At 42.7% G+C, this 16,878-nt stretch overlaps 1 protein-coding gene across 1 annotated transcript in view; it reads left to right on the forward strand.

Annotated features, from left to right (window-relative positions):
* Nucleotides 1–10,191, forward strand: part of BMPR2 (bone morphogenetic protein receptor type 2) — a 174,420-nt gene extending 164,229 nt beyond the window's left edge. The window contains exons 11-13 of the mRNA XM_075829747.1: nt 3,001–3,173; nt 4,017–5,269; nt 8,793–10,191. Of these exons, the coding sequence (XP_075685862.1) occupies nt 3,001–3,173; nt 4,017–5,269; nt 8,793–9,043 (1,677 nt within the window). The 3' untranslated portion in view covers nt 9,044–10,191. The remainder of the gene's footprint in view (nt 1–3,000; nt 3,174–4,016; nt 5,270–8,792) is intronic.
* The last annotated feature ends 6,687 nt before the right edge of the window (nt 10,192–16,878 follow it).

Genomic DNA, 16,878 nt, shown 5'->3' on the forward strand with positions numbered 1-16,878 from the left:
TGAATCACCGGGCACTCCCACCAAATGTGCAGCATCGTTCCCCCTACTCTGCCACACCGCCAACATTCATCCGGTACCGCCGGATAGAAGGAATGAAGCACTGCTGGGACCCTATACCAGCGCGACAAAATCTTATAGTTAGTTTCTTGGGCCTTGCAGGAGATGGAGAAACTATGACACAACTTAAAGGCTGTGGCCCAGTCCGCCGGCGAAGGGGACGACTTAAGCTCTCTCTCCCACCCTTTCACATAGGAAGGCGGAACCTCATTATGTAGCTCCTGAAAACATTTATATAGAAGGGAAATAGCCCGTGGCGGAGGGGAATCAGCAACACATAGCTGTTCTATCTCTGTTAGATCTCTGTGCAAACAGAGCCTCTCCCTGTTAGTGTTGTAAAAGTGCTGGAGCCGCAGAAAGTCGCAGCGCCCAACCGATGATCTCTCTGGCTCCGGAACAAGCGCCTCAAAGGACTTCAACCCCTGGTCCGCCAGAACATGACGAAACGTCAGTGGTGAAGGCCTGGACGAAAAGGACAGAAAGGTAGGCAGCCTACTCGGCGGGAAGTCCACATTATGGGATATCGCCACTAATGGGCCATCAGGAGGAATCCCTATGGCCAGATTACGATAGCGTTTATACGCGAGTACTACTTGTCCTGCCACCAGAGGGAGCCCAGCAATCTCCCTCCCCTTAAAGTACCAACCCTGGAGCCATGGCAGGAAAGTGAGAGGAATCGGCGCCAGAAGATTCTCCAACCCCACCCACAATTTGGTGGAACCAATCCAGGATCCTAGCACTTACCGCCGCAAAGTAGTAGGCCAAACAGTCAGGTAATCCCAACCCCCCTTTCTGCTTGCTCTTGAACAGAGTAATTCTCGCTATTCGCGGTGGTCTGCCCCGCCAAACAAACCTGGCCAGTGCTTTGTTTAACTGCAGAAAGAAACCGCTGGGCAAGACACACGGGACCGTCTGGAAAATATACATTAAGCGTGGCAAAATGTTAATCTTTATCACGCTTATCCTGCCTAACCACGAAAACTCCTTGGGCTCCCATTTGTCTAAATTGGCTCTGAGTGTTTGGAGGATAGGCAGAAAATTAAGAGAGTAGGAGTCCGCATGAACCACAGGTATCCTTACCCCTAGATATTTCAACGAACCCGTCTGCCATGAAAAGGGATAATTGCTACGCACCTGCTGGGCGACCTCCCCTGGCAAAGATATATTCATAACCTCGCTCTTAGACATATTCATCTTATAGTTACTATAATAGCTATACATTTGAATTTCATCAGGGACGGCAATGTGATGTGCGGGCTTGTAATATAAAACAATAAATCGTCAGCAAACGCTGACACCTTAAAGTGCATCTCCCCAACTTGCACCCCCCGAATGTCAGCGTTACGTCGAACTGCTACCAAAAGATGTTCCATCACCACTGCAAACAGTAGGGGCGACAGTGGGCAACCCTGTCTAGTTGCATTACCTATCCTAAATTGCGCAGACAGAGAACCATTAACTCGAACCCGCGCCTGGGGATGATTATAAAGGGCCATAATACGTGTTAACATTAGGCGACCTACTCCCATCTGACTCAGAGCCGCCTCCAGAAACCCCCAATCCACCTGGTCAAAGGCCTTCTCTGCGTCCAGTGACAGAAGCATGCAGGGAACTCTATTCTTCGTCACATGATGAAGCAAAGAGAAGGTCTTTAGCGTATTATCTCTGGCTTCGCGTTGTGGGATAAAACCCACCTGATCCGGGTGAATCAGGGATCCCAGGAATCCAGCTAGTCTATTCGCTATCAACTTAGCGTACATCTTAGCATCCGTGTTAATGAGAAAGATTGGTCTATAGTTCGCACACTGTTGCGTATCCCTACCCCCCTTCGGTATGACAGCTTGTCTTTATTTTAACATTAAAGTCAATGGATGACAAATACAAACGGACATGCCTTACACGTGACGGATCAGGTGTTTTTTAATGCACATGCGCAGAATGAAAATTATTTTACAGATCCTGCAAACGGAACAGTCAAAAAAAGAAAGGTTTTACCTTCCATTGTTTTTAGTCCGGCATCTGTTATTGTGTATGTTTTCAATCTGGATGGATCGACTAAAACGGAAGGCGCAACACAGATGTGAACGAAGCCTTAAAGGCTATGTACACGCAAAATCCAGCGAATAATGATCACTTAGATGTGATCGTTATTACGTGGATACTGTGTGTCAGAGACACGCAGGACCAGCTTTCAGCTGAGCCGTCAGTCCAGCTGACCGTACTGAATCGGCTTAGCGGTACAGCTTCTATGTATACACAACTCTGAAAAAGTAGTTTTTTTTAGAAAAATCTATTTTAAAAGCTCTTAAAAATCCAAAAAAACATTGATTCATTTTTTTATTTTTATTTTTTTTACATAGCCTTTAAGTATGAAAACAAAGCGTAGGATCTGCCTGTCAGCTATATTGTAATCCATGTTGTCTTTCTGGTTCTTGCTACACCTCGCATATGTCAGTACTGGAGTTCTGTAGCTTGGGTGACACCACCTTATAATACACGGGGGGAGGCGCACGCTAGGCTATGTGGCAGTATAAGTGCTCCCGGAGGCAAAACAAAGGCGTGTGATTCCACTCTTTTAAAAGCAAATAAGAACTTGTCTGCACTTAACGTTTTCTTGCTTTATGAAGCTTGATGTTGCAGTCTCTGGAATTATTAATAGTTATACATTTTGAATTGATTGATTGGCCTGTTGGGTATGAGATACTTTGGCAGGGATCACTGTGGCGCGGCGTAACTTGTACTGCATAATGCATAGATCGGAGAACACACCTTTACCATTCTTGATAAAATGATTCTATGAGAAAATGATATTTCCTTGTGCCAGTGCTGACCGCTATTTGCATCGATTTATGGAGCTGGATCATTTAAGATCAGGTCTTAAACAGAACATCTAGGGATGTTGGTTTATTTGGATTCTATCTTATTTGAAATTGTTTTCCACAGGCGGTGAGGTCCCTAAAGGAAACGATTGATGATTGCTGGGATCAGGACGCAGAGGCCCGTCTGACAGCACAATGTGCAGAAGAGAGAATGGCTGAACTTATGATGATCTGGGAGAGGAACAAGTCAGTGAGTCCAACCATCAACCCAACATCTACAGCAGTGCAGAATGAACGGTACGTGCACGGTCACTAAACTGGAGCAAAGGAAACAGCTATGCCACTTGTCTTGAATGGGAATTCCCACATTGATATGGTTTCTTGGCAGTAAACTATTAAACACATTGTAGATCGTATGAGAATACGGCAATACGAACGATGAGACATATGTTTCAAATGGCAATAACTCCGTTCTCTTGTATATGTAGAATGATACAAAACTGTAAACTATAAATAAGCAACATTATCTAATTACAGAATATTATAGCTAAGTCATACATAAGAGTTAGAGCTAAGGCTTCGTTCACATCTGCGTTGGGGCTCCTTTCATGGGTTCCATCTGCGCTTTCCGTCAGGGGAACCCATGAACGGAATCCAAACTGAAACCATAGGTTTCCGTTTGCATCACCATTAATTTCAATGGTGACGGATCTGGTGCAAATAATTTCCGTTTGTCACCGTTGTGTAAGGGTTCAGTCGTTTTGAGGGAATGAATAGCGCAGTCGACTACGGTAACCCTTGCACAACGGTGACAAACGGAAACCATTTGCACCGGATCCGTCGCCATTGAAATCAATGGTGATGCAAATGGAAACCTATGGTTTCCATTCATGGGTTCCCCTGACGGAAAACTCAGACGACGGAACCCATGAAGGGAGTCCCGACATAGATGTGAACGAAGCCTAAGGAGTACAAAATAGAATTCTATCGCTCTATCTCGTGTATATCCATCTTTCTCATGTCTCATCAATTGTAATGATCTATTGATGCTGATAGATGTATTTATTTGGTATTTGTTTTGGTTTGTTTTAGACTAACAGTTTTCTTTATCATTTTTTTTTTTTTTTTTTTTTATCCCAGCAATCTTTCTCAAAACCGGCGAATCCCAAAGATTGGACCATACCCTGATTATTCGTCATCTTCTTTCATTGAAGACTCTGTGCACAACTCTGACAGTATATTAAAGAACATCTCATCTGAGACCTCAATGTCCAGCACTCCTCTTGCATCTGGTGAAAAGAACCGGAACTCCATTAATTATGAACGTCAGCAGGCTCAGGCTCGCCTGCCCAGCCCAGAGACGAGTGTTACCAGCTTGTCAACCAACACTACCACTACCAACACTACTGGACTCACACCAAGTACTGGTATGACCACAATTTCTGAGGTTCAGCACTCAGATGAAGCCATGCATGGCATGCTGCCCACTGGGCCTACGCCTGTGTGTCTGCAGTTGACAGAGGAAGATTTAGAGACCAACAAGCTTGATCCAAAAGAGGTAGATAAGAATCTGAAGGAAAGTTCAGATGAGAATCTTATGGAACATTCCCTCAAACAGTTCAGTGGATCTGATCCTTTGTGTAGCACAAGCTCCAACTTGTTTTACCCATTGATAAAGCTGGCAGTGGAGTCCACAGGGCAACAGGACTTTACGCAAGCAGGGAATGGCCAAGCTTGCTTAGTTCAGGATGTTCACCCTTCACAGCTCTATCCTCTTCCTAAGCAGCAAAATCTTCCCAAGAGACCTACCACCCTCCCACTTAACACTAAATCCTCTGGTAAAGAGTCCAGGCTCAAATTTGGCAGCAAACACAAGTCTAACTTGAAGCATGTTGAGACAGGAGTAGCCAAGATGAACACAGTGAGTGCTGCAGAACCTCATGTGGTGACAGTTACCACATCAACAACCGGGAGCAGGACAAGCTATGTGAACTCTCAGGCTCCCTTAGCCCAAAATTCTAATACAGCCTTAGTCCCCAGTACAAACTCAATGGCCCAAAGGGCCCAGGAGATGCTACAAGGCCAGTTTAGAGGTGAGGACAGCCGCTTGAATATTAACTCCAGCCCTGATGAGAATGAGCCACTATTGAGACGAGAACAGCAGGCTGGACAGGACGAATCTGTGCTGGACCGACTAGTGGAAAGAAGGGATCGCCCTTCAGAGAGCAGGGTGAACTCAAATAACAATAATAACAGCAGCCAGTGTATGCTACAAGACCCAGGGACACAGGTTGCCGCAGTAGAAACCAGACCGCATCACACAAGAAGAGCACAGAGACCAAACTCTCTAGACTTGTCCACCTCCAGTATTATGGATAACTGCATCACACAGAGTAAGTGTCATGTATTGTCATATGAGTACAGAGCTCAATACACTAGTATAATAATCAACAAATGTAAATATATTTCTTTGATAACCTCAGATGTGATATTTTTATTATGCTTCATTTGTCTTGTCTTGTAAATGAAGAATCACAGCAATGCACACATTAAACAACTATCATGTTATATAATAATGTTAAACTATAGTTATCTATCTTCTGGGCATCTTATTATATTTTGTGGTCAATGTATCTGTAGCCCTAGTACTCCATGTTTTCTCAACATCTCGACGCAACGATCCATGTGATCTCTCCAACCACAGAGTAAAGGCTGTATGTAGCGCATGGCCCCTGGACACGGTTAGGCCCCGTAAAGTAAATTATTCTATCCACCATCAATGTGCACGTCAATTTTTAATTGCATCGTAACATTTGTTTCTAGTATTGCATATGTAGGACATATCATCAATAAGGTCTAATAGGTTATTTGTGAATCAAACCATAAGAAATAGGCCCTAGTGGCAAGTTAGTCAGCTCCAAATGTGGTTGACTTCTGCTAGACCTTTGGGGCCCATTATCATGTTCATATTTGGCGGATCTGCTACATTGCAGGTTTGTGAAATCTGCAGCGGTGCCAACAGCAAGAGTAATCAAGTAACAATCCAGGTTCGGTTCAGCAATAGGTACTTACGTGAGTCAGAGATGTTGTTCGATACACAGATAAATGGCAAAAAGTAGTTACATGAAGCAGAGATGTGGTCAGGAATCTGTCCAAGTTTGGTACACAGATAAACAGCAATAGGTAGTTAGGTAAGACAGAGACGTGGTCAAGAAACAATCCAAGTTCAGTACACAGATAAATGGCAATTGGTAACGTGAGGCAGAGATGAAACTATACTAAAAGCAGGAAGCTCAATAGTCTGACAATCAACGGCCAGACTACTAAAGTAAGCTAAAAGGGTAAGACCAATTTAGCAATCAAGACAAAAATCAAGAAAAGCTGGACACTAAATCCAGCACTGGAGGTGTCAAAACAGCACCAGTGGCTCAATGAGAAGAGCTAGTTTCCGGGTTCAAATTCTGACAACTAGGCATTGATTGAAGCAATGGATGTGTGAAAAATAAGCTTGTATAGACAATAACTGTGACCAGGTGGCAATATCACTGAATCAGTAACATGGCGGACAATGATACAGCTTCCTGTCAGTGAGCTTGATGAGTGATGAAGGGAAGGCTTGTACATAAGGATTTTAGAGCACTGTAAGGTTTTTTTTTTTCCATTTGTACTGGTGGTACACTTTAATAGGAGGCAAAGCTGCCATCCATCTAAATTTCTATGTGTGTATAACACTGATTATTTTTACTTAGAGAGAAATGCGCATTTAATCTAAGGCCTTATTAAGACGAACGCTGCGCATCTCGGCCGTGAAAAACTGCAGTTTTTCACGTCCAAGGTGCATCCGTGCTCAGCGCTGCGGGACGCGATATCACGCATCCCCCATAGTTGAGAGTCTATGGAGATATGCGTGATGCGTGAAAAGATAGGACATGTCCTATTTTCCCATTGACCCTTCACACGGTCCGTTGAAACAACGGCTGTGTGAACGGCCACATTGAGTAACATAGGTCCATGGGATGGCCGCTGTTTCAACGGCCGTCCCACGGACATTTAACACGTTTGTGTAAATAAGCCCTAATACTGTTGTTAACATTTATTTTTTTTACAAAATACATATGAGATTACCAGATTGATTAATTACGCCTGGAAATACTTCACATATATTTGTGGGAGACATTTGGTCTCAGCTGCAATGTTTATAATTCAGCTTCAGAAAACTGCAGTGAGTATCTTTTTACACAAACCATGATCATGTATCCTGATGAAAATATATTGTAGGTTACAATTAGAAAGCTGCTTAACGTATTTTCCCACAAATACTGGTTTCCCTCAGTTGTTATACGGATCCATTAATATTTAGAGAACTGTCCCTTTAATCGCTGTTATTATTTGGATTCCATTTGTTTGTGTAAATTTGTCGAGAACTTTCCTACAGGTTATATGAAAGACCTTTAAAGGGGTTTTACAGGACTGATTTTGATGACCTATCCTTAGAATAGGTCATCAATATCAGATTGGTTGAGCTCTGACTACCAGCACCCCGACGATCAGCTGATTGTAGGGGCTGTGGTGCTCTGTTCAGCGCTGCAGTCTCCTCATTGCTTACCAGGCACAACTACGTACATTTGGTGGTGGCCGTGCCTGGTACTGCATCTCACTCCCATTCACTTGAATGGGACAAAGCTGCAAAGAGCTGCAGTACCAAGCTCAGCCACTACTGAATCAAAGTCCTGGAAAACCCCTTTAAGAACACATAAAAAATGTGGGAAGACATTTTGCGTTCTGTACCTCAGCTCTGTGTAATAACCACCAGAAACGGCAGATCTTCTCTATGTCAGCAGCCCATTTCTTATTCGTTTTCAAACACAATGGGGCAGAGTTACTACGGTGTCTGGGTCAAAAGTGTCAAAAATGTTTGTCAACTTTTTCAAGTTTACGCTGTCTAACGTTTAGACAGCATTAGTAAATGTGGGTCAATGAGTCTTTCCTGGAATTCCCTACAATTCTAAACCATCAACAGTACAATCTGTTATCTGTATATGTGAGAAGATCACATTGATTTCAGACCACCACAGGGCTCCATAGAGAGCTGAACCCTTTTGTGCACGGCTCACAGACTTGTTAGGGGTAATCTGACAAATTATAAACACACTGCCATTGACTTGAATGGAAATTGGATGCATAGAAAGTTTTGTCGTTTAGGTTTAGGCTGGGTTCACACGAGCACATTAACGTCCGTAATGGACGGACGTATTTCGGCCGGAAGTCCCGGACCGAACTCAGTGCAGGGAGCCGGGCTCCTAGCATCATAGTTATGTACGATGCTAGGAGTCCCTGCCTCTCCGTGGAACTACTGTCCCGTACTGAAAACATGATTACAGTACGGGACAGTTGTCCTGCAGAGAGGCAGGGACTCCTAGCATCGTACATAACTATGATGCTAGGAGCCCGGCTCCCTGCACTGAGTTCGGTCCGGGACTTCCGGCCGAAATACGTCCGTCCATTACGGACGTTAATGTGCTCGTGTGAACCCAGCCTTAGAGTAACAAAAATCTATGAGCTTTGCCAAAGGGGTTTGACCTCTCTATAGAGTTCCTTCATACTTGATACCAGTGGTGTTTCGAGATAACAGACGTCGATGTGATCAGATCACATGTATATTTGACATATCATAAGATCATTCTTGACTGGATTTCCCCTTGGAAGGTCTTTATTTACTAATAATGTGGGGGTTTCCCTTAAGCTTACCCTTATGGACACAGATATATTAGTGTTTAAGTCTCACTGCTCTCTCAAGTTCTTTGTTAATGGAAAGCCAACCCAAAAGGGCTACTTCTCTTTGTATTAGACAAGTACAGTCCAAATTACCTTATTTGCTTAGATCTCTACTAGACTGAATTTCTTTTTTCTATTTAGGTGAGACATTATCTGACAGCCGGGTTGGCTCAGGGGAGAAGATTAAGAAGAGGGTGAAGACGCCTTACTCGCTTAAAAGGTGGCGCCCTTCTACATGGGTTATCCCCACAGAACGCCCGGACTCTGAGGTCAACAACAATGGTGGCAGTGAATCTTTCAGCCACTCAAAATCAAGCACAGCTGTTTACCTTATAGATGGTGGCACCTCCACCGCTGCCCTTTCTAAGGATGCCAGGATGAGCTGCTTGTAAATAATGCAATCATCTCTTTTTCCTTGTTCTTTTTTAAGTTTAATTTTTGAATGCCTCCAAATCTTTTCTTTTTGTATTATCCAATGAGAAGACCTATTTCTACCATCAAATCTATAAAGAACTTGATATTACACTCATGGATATGGAGGAAACTGCATGCAGTTGCAGGTTCAAGTCCCTCCAAAGTCACAAGGGTCAGCTATGCAGATTAAACACACAGAGAAACATTTTATGCTTCCATGATTTTATTTTGACCATTTTCAATCTTTTACTTTCGGGACACTTCTGCACGTATGGTTTTGAAGTCGGCCCAGAACATTATGTTATATGTCTGAAAATGAATTGAAAAAAGCGAGAGAGAAGATAAAAAACAAAACAGCACCTGATATCTCTTCTGTTAAAATGACAAAGAAGATGTTACCGATGACCATTGCGGTCTCTAAAATGAAAGCTGTAAGACAGGATAAACTGCAGCAGTCTTGTGCACGCAATTTTAATTTCTAAGCTGTGTCTAGTCTGTATGTCGATGTGTTGAGGGTGCATTTGTTCAAGGAGAAATATACAAAGAAATGCTTATTTTCTGCCTTTTCTTTTAGTAGCAGACTGCACTTTTAGGTAAAAGCACTGCAAGTCATAAATATAATGGCTGCCTGCCCCAAATTTTCCAGTTTCAAATTCCCTATATTCTAGTTCTACCTACCTAGGACAGATTTTAGCCATTCATTATACAGAGCTGAAATCTCCACAGGCATCGGAGAAACCGAGACGCAACGTAATACAACTTAGTTTGAGAACTTTGGGCTTTTAAGTAAAGCGTTTCCATTCACCGAGCTTTTTTTGCGTATCGGACAACCATTCTTAGAAAATGACACATAAAGCGAGAGGGAGGATGCGTCTATTAAGGCTTTAAGGCGTATGTTTAAAAATAAGAAATAGTTTAAAAGATTATATAAATATATATATAAGTGATTATAACAAGACAAGAGCTTATAAAAGTGATATTTTAGCCTATCTGTGCAAGAGTGAAAACACTAGTTTAACTGAGTGGATTACTTGGCTCCGGCTTTCGATGTACTTGGTTGAAATGTGCAATGGTTTATATATTTTTTGCCACGCTTTACTGGAAAATACACTTCACTAACACTAAATCACTTTCTGTCATGTTTGTGATTTTTCTTTTTGTGGATATTTTTATTTCTTTAATCATTTCCCACAAGCTGCTCTTTGTATCTGGAAGCCACCCGTTGCTGGTTTTGTCCTGTGAATATGCTTTACTTTGTACTTTTAATATATACAGAATAAATGTATGCAAAAATCCAAAAATCAGTTATATACCTTAAAGAAGCAGTAACACCAACTATAGCTCTCCTTGCTTGCTTTTCGAAAACAAATATTAACAATGTTCTATGTGAGCTTTGCTGCTGCATAGATTGATTTGTGCTTCTTCCATTGACACAATGATAAAGTATCATCCAAATGGTCAACATTTGCATGGGACAATCCATATGTTCACAAAAAGTCATACGGTCTTTGTAGGGCATAGCCCAGTTGTGGCCAAATAGTAAATAGCTAACTACCAGTACACATTTGAGAAGAGACCCAAAGATCTTAGCATCACGGGAAACAGACTGTTCTCTTACTGGCTTTAAGAAGTTGGAAAACGGTCTCCTCCTTGTTTCAATGTACCTGTCAGCACCCACTTGTGAGTCTTGACCAGTGCCTTTAGCTGGTGTGGGTCTCACATACTCCCTGACGGATGATATACACTCTAGAACAGAGCTAAGGGGAGGACCAGCATGGTAATGTATGAAGAAGGCAATCCTGAGGATGAAGTCTACTAAGTATCTAACTGTAGCTGCTATTACTAGAATGGGGGCACTGGGGCACCTGAAAAACAGGCATGCCAAAAATTTGCAGGAGCATCTTTTTTGTGCCACGTGTGCCTGTCCCTGGTACCGAGCTCCAAAAAGTATATCCTATACAAAATAATTTGCCATCTTCTGGCGTAGCCTGTCAGAATGTGATGTGGTTTTAGCCAAGTGTCCTTTTACAAGGCCCGACATGGGCAGTGAAAACGAGCATCGATGAATGAGACAGTTGCTGATCGGCGTTCATTTGCTCCTTTCACAAGAAACAATGATCGGTTACATATGGGGACGAGCGATCGTTACTATGATTTTTCGTCTCCATACATTTACATCATGTCCTTAGCGCATATACCCCTTTACACAGGAAGATGCGCTGCCTACTAGCGACTGTTTTATTGGCCGCATTAACGAGCTGATCAGCCGAAGAATGAGCGTTTGCACGTTCATCGGCACGTTCATCGGCTGATCGTTGCCCTGTCTACACAGGGCAATGATTGTGAATGAGCATTCGATGACTGCTAATTTGTTCGTATGACTGCTAATTTGCTAATTTGTCATTGGCCCTTGTAAAAGGACCTCAAATTATTACTAATTCTGTGTCTTGTTGGACAAATTGTTAATAAGATTTAGTTTTGTTAAAAGCCAGCAAAGACCAACGTCTCTAAATATCTTAGGGCCTGTTCACATCAGCGTCACCCTTCCGTTCATGGGTTCCCATAGACCTTTCCGTCGGAGAAACCCATAAACGGAAAGACAAACGAAAACCATAGCTTTCCCTTTGCATTACAATTGATTGCCCCAGCCAATCAGAATTAACCTTTAATTATTCCAGTGCAGTTTAGAAAATGAAAGCTCTATTCTGATTGGTCGTTATAATCAACATGGCCATGTTTTCTCTGAGATGGTATAGAAGTGTAACTCCAGTTTTTGGAAACTTCTGACATGTCAAAGACGCACGTCAGAAGTATACATCAGTGGGTGTTCATGAGAGGGCACCCCCATGATCTATAGCATGAACCCCAGCTTTTAAGCTCATAGATCTACATTTCCAAATATCTCCAAGCTAATGTTGGCTTATATTCATACTTGCTATTAATGGTGCAACTCATGGTGGAGTTTGCATGTTCTCCCCGTGTTTACATGGGTTTCCTCCCACACTCCAAAAACATACAGGTATAGAATATAGATTGTAAGCACCACTGGGAACTGTGCATGTTGGGAAAGATCCCGACTTAATGTGTCCATAAGGCTCCATTGTCAGACGGAGGCCAAAAGAGTGTCCTATTGGCCTCTGGCTGGTATATGTTAGTAAAAAAAAGGTATGGAATAGTGTAGCAGACTACACTATTCTATTCCGCAGATTCCAGTAAAAAAACATATGTTAAACTTTTACATTTTTTGAACATGGTAGCCTATAGGAGACGGATGGCACGTATCCGAGGCATCTGTTGATGGATATGTCAAGAGATTTACAATAGCTTTCCATGACATATCCGTTAAATGGATATCATCAAAGTAAAGCCAATTGGTGACGGATGTCTAACAGTGCCATCCATCAGCCATAGGCTATAATGGGATCCGTTTAATGGATACGTCATGAAAAGGATCACGAGAGTTCATTATGTATCCATTAAACTAGTACCATTATAACATATGGGTAACGGATGCCACTGTTAGGGATTCATCACAGCCTATGTTTAACGTATAATTCGGGAGCTTTTCCCAGCTAATAGGTTAAATGTAAGTCAAAAAACGTGATGTGAATATCCCCTTACATCTATCCACCGAAGTAAATCCCAGCAACACTACCATGTGCAATTTAAGCCACTAATATGGACTGTGATGCGCAGGCGTACACGGTATTATACAGGGTTCACTATGTTGTAGTATAGTACACAAGTCTTCTGTCTATTCACACATAATTTACTTTATTCACATAACAGTGTTCCCAGGGGCGTAACTAAGAAACACTGGGCCCCATAGCAAATTTTTAAGTGGGCCGCCCTCCCCTGGGTGCCACACACAGCCTGCCCTTGGAGATAGTGCCCCCCTGTAGATAGTGCCATACAGCCCCCCTGTAGACAGTGCTATACAGCCCCCCTGTAGACAGTACTATACAGCACCCCCCGTAGACAGGGCTATACAGTCTTCCCATACAGCGCTATACAGCCCCACTGTAGACAGTGCTATACAGCCCCCCCTTTAGACAGTGCTATAAGCCCCCCTGTAGACAGTGCTATACAGCCCCTCCCTGTAGACAGTGCTATACTTTCATGTATCACAAAGAGGGTCAACCAGTGCGGCGCAGTAATTTTTTTTCTTTTAAGCCATGCCTCTAATCCCACCCAATCCCCGCCCATACACCCCCGATTCAGCCCACACAGTATCATGCTCCTATAGTGCCTCCCACACAGTATAATAACAAATAGCTGCCCAGGGCCGGTTTTAGACAAAGTGTGGCCCCGGGCAAGGTTAAAAGTGGGGTCCCAAATGCTGAATTAGGGCCTGTTCACATCTGCGTCGAGGTTGCATTGATGGCTTCCATCTGACCTTTCCGTCAGGGGAACCCATGAACGCAAACCAAACGGAAACCATAGCTTCCGTTTGCATTACCATTCATTTCAATGGTAATGTTTCCATTGCAAATGGATTCCGTTTGTCTCCGTTCCTTAAGGTTTCTGTTTTTTTTTGGAGGAAATAGCGGTCGTCTGCGCTAATAATTCTGTCCAGAAAACGGAAACCTTACGGAACGGAGACAAACAGAAAGCATTTGCAAAGGAATGGTAATGCAAATTAGCTATGGTTTCCGTTCATGGGTTCCTCTGACGGAAAGGTCTGACGGAACCCATCAACGGAAGCCAAAAACTGATGTGAACACACCCTTAGGCCGGGTTCACACGAGCATGTTACGTCCGTAATGGACGGAACGTATTTCGGCCGTAAGTCCCGGACCGAACACACTGCGGGGAGCCGGGGCTCCTAGCATCATAGTTATGTACGACGCTAGGAGTCCCTGCCTCTCCGTGGAACTACTGTCCCTTACTGAAAACATGATTACAGAGTATAACGTATCTATGATGGATTCTGGCAACCCAAATTATTTGAGGGGAAAGTTAATATATTAGAATGATAACGGGTGATACGTGAATAACTAAATAATAAATTAAATAAATAGGACGGTCCAGGAAACTATATAAATATGAAATAAGGGACCGATGATCCATAATGGATTCTAACAACACGGATTGTATGGGGAAAAAATTGATATATTTAAAATAACAACAAATAATACGTGAATGACTGAATAATAAATTTATTAAATAAATAAGACGGTCCAAGGAAAATATATAAATGTAAATAAGAATAAGGGACCGATAATTACATGACAAATGTGAAAAAAAAACGACAAAAGTGAGCATATAAGTGAAAAAGAAGAAAAAAGAAGAAGGGAAAATAATGAAAGTTTTAATTAAATACCAATGACAATAAAAGTAATAAACATGCTAGTATTGTGAGATGGATGTTATTAACCCCTTCCCGACATTTGCCGTACATGTACGTCATGGAAAGCATTGACTTCCCGCAAAATGCCGTACATGTACGTCAAATGTTTGGCACCGGCTCAGAAACTGAGTCGGTGCCATCATCACCGGATCTCAGCTGGATCTTACAGCTGACATCCGACTGTAACGGCGGGGACCGAAATTAGCTTCGATCCCCGCCATTAACCCCTTAAGTGCAGCGCTCAAACGCGATCGCTGCACTTAAGGTGTTTGCAGCTCATCGGAGCCCCAGCAATGAAATTGCCGGGGTTCCGGTGGCTGCAATGGCAACCGGAGGCCTAATACTGGCCTCCCGGTCTGCCTAGCACCGAAGCCGGTCAAGATCCGCCCGGCGGCGGAGCCTGATCGGCTTCCGTAGCTGCCGGCAAGATGGCGCCGGGTCAGGAGCTGATCCGGCGTCATCAGCGGTGGATGTCAGCTGTACTGTACAGCTGACATCCACCTGTAACGGCAGGAACCGGAGCTAGCTCCGATCCCTGCCATTAACCCCTTTGATGCAGCAATCGAAAGCGATTGCTGCATCGTAGCGGTTACTAGCAGATTGCCAGCCCTGACAGGCAATCGGGACTGGCGACTGCTGTTATGGCAACAGGAGACACAATGGTCTCCTGCTCTGCCATTACGGAAGCCGATTTAGGCCCCGCCGGGAGGTGAAGCCTAATCGGCTTGCTGTCAGTGAATGACTGACAGATCTAATACATTGCACTACATAGGTAGTGCAATGTATTAGAAAAAAAAAAATCTGACCGTTGGACCTTCAAGTCCCCTAGTGGGACTTGAAGAAAAGTGTAAAAAAAGTATAAAAAAGTGTAAAAAAAAGTGCAAAAAATAAAAGTTTGAAAACAATAAAAGTTTCAAGTAATGAAATAAAACACAATCCCCCTTTTACTCTTATCAAGTCCTTTATTATTGAAAAATAATAATAAACCTTATGTATTTGGTATCGCCACGACCGTAACGACCTAAGGTATCAAAATATTGTATTATTTATTGCACGCGGTGAACAGCGTAAAAAAAACGTAAATAACGTTACCAGAGTTTCTGTTTTTTAGTCACTTTGCCCTACAAATATTAGAATAAAAAGTGATCAAAAAGTCGCCCGTATCCAAAAATGGTACCTATAAAAACTATAGCTCATCCCGCAAAAAAGAAGCCCTCATACACCTCCGTCGACAAAAAAATTAAAACGTTATGGTTCTCACAACTTGGCGACAGAAAAAAAATACATTCTTTTTACAAAAGTAATTTTATTGTGAAAAAAGTTGTAAAACATAAAAAAATGCTATAAATTAGGTATCGCCAGAATCGTACTGACCAGCAGAATAAAGTTAACATGTAATTTATAACGCATGGTGAACGCTGTATAAAAAAAACGAAAAAAGCTGTGCCAGAATTGCGTTTTTTTTGTTTACCTGGCATCCCAAAAAATAGGATAAAAGGTGATCAAAAAGTCACATGTACCCCAAAATGGTACCAATAATAACTACAGCTCATCCCGCAACAAACCAGCCCTCATACCGCTACGTCTATGAAAAATAAAATTAGTTATGGCTCCAATAAGTCAGGAAATAAAAAAATATGCAGTTGTGCCCGAGGGGAACATTTCTTCAGTTTGAAGAGGCGATTTATCAAGGCCCTAAAATTAGGGAACCAGGAAAGGGAGGGCCCAAACATATCCGCTGGAAGCGACGGTGCCCGTATTATACCAGGACAACACTTCCCAGCAAAATTCCTCAAACTACAAAGGTGCGGAGTGTGGATCAAAAGGGGGATAAGAAATTACACCATTTATCAGTGCGACACTGGCCTGTGCGGAAAGGATTGCTTCACAGCATAACACACATCTATGGATTATTTTTTTTTTTTTCATACCACCTGACTATGCCCCTTATATACTCCGCCCCGCTTACATGTACCCCCACATTATAAAACACCAGCAATACTCAAACAAATTTAGTACCAAGCAAAATCCGCTCTCCAAAAGCCAAATGGTGCTCCCTCGGCTCTGAACCCTACAGCGTGCCCAAACAGCAGTTTCCTTCAACATGTATGGCATCGTCATACCCGGGAGAACCCTTTTAACAATTTTTGGGGTGTGTGTCTCCAGTGTCATAAGCTTGGCATTACATATTTGCCACTGAATGGCATATCTAGGGAAAAATATAAATTTTTAATTTGCACCATCCACAGTGCATTCATTTATGGAAAAGACCTGTGGGGTGAAAATCCTCACTACACCTCTTAATAAATGCCTTGAGGGGTGCAGTTTCCATAATGGGGTCACTTCTCAGGGGTTTATTTTTATTATTTCACATCTGAGCGTCTGCAGTTGTGAACCAATACTTTGTAAATCGCCAAATTAGGCCTCCACTCCGCATGGTACTCTTCACTCCTGAGCCCTGTC

This window comes from Rhinoderma darwinii, chromosome 6 (genome assembly GCF_050947455.1).
Source record: "Rhinoderma darwinii isolate aRhiDar2 chromosome 6, aRhiDar2.hap1, whole genome shotgun sequence".
Classification (NCBI taxonomy): domain Eukaryota; kingdom Metazoa; phylum Chordata; class Amphibia; order Anura; family Rhinodermatidae; genus Rhinoderma; species Rhinoderma darwinii.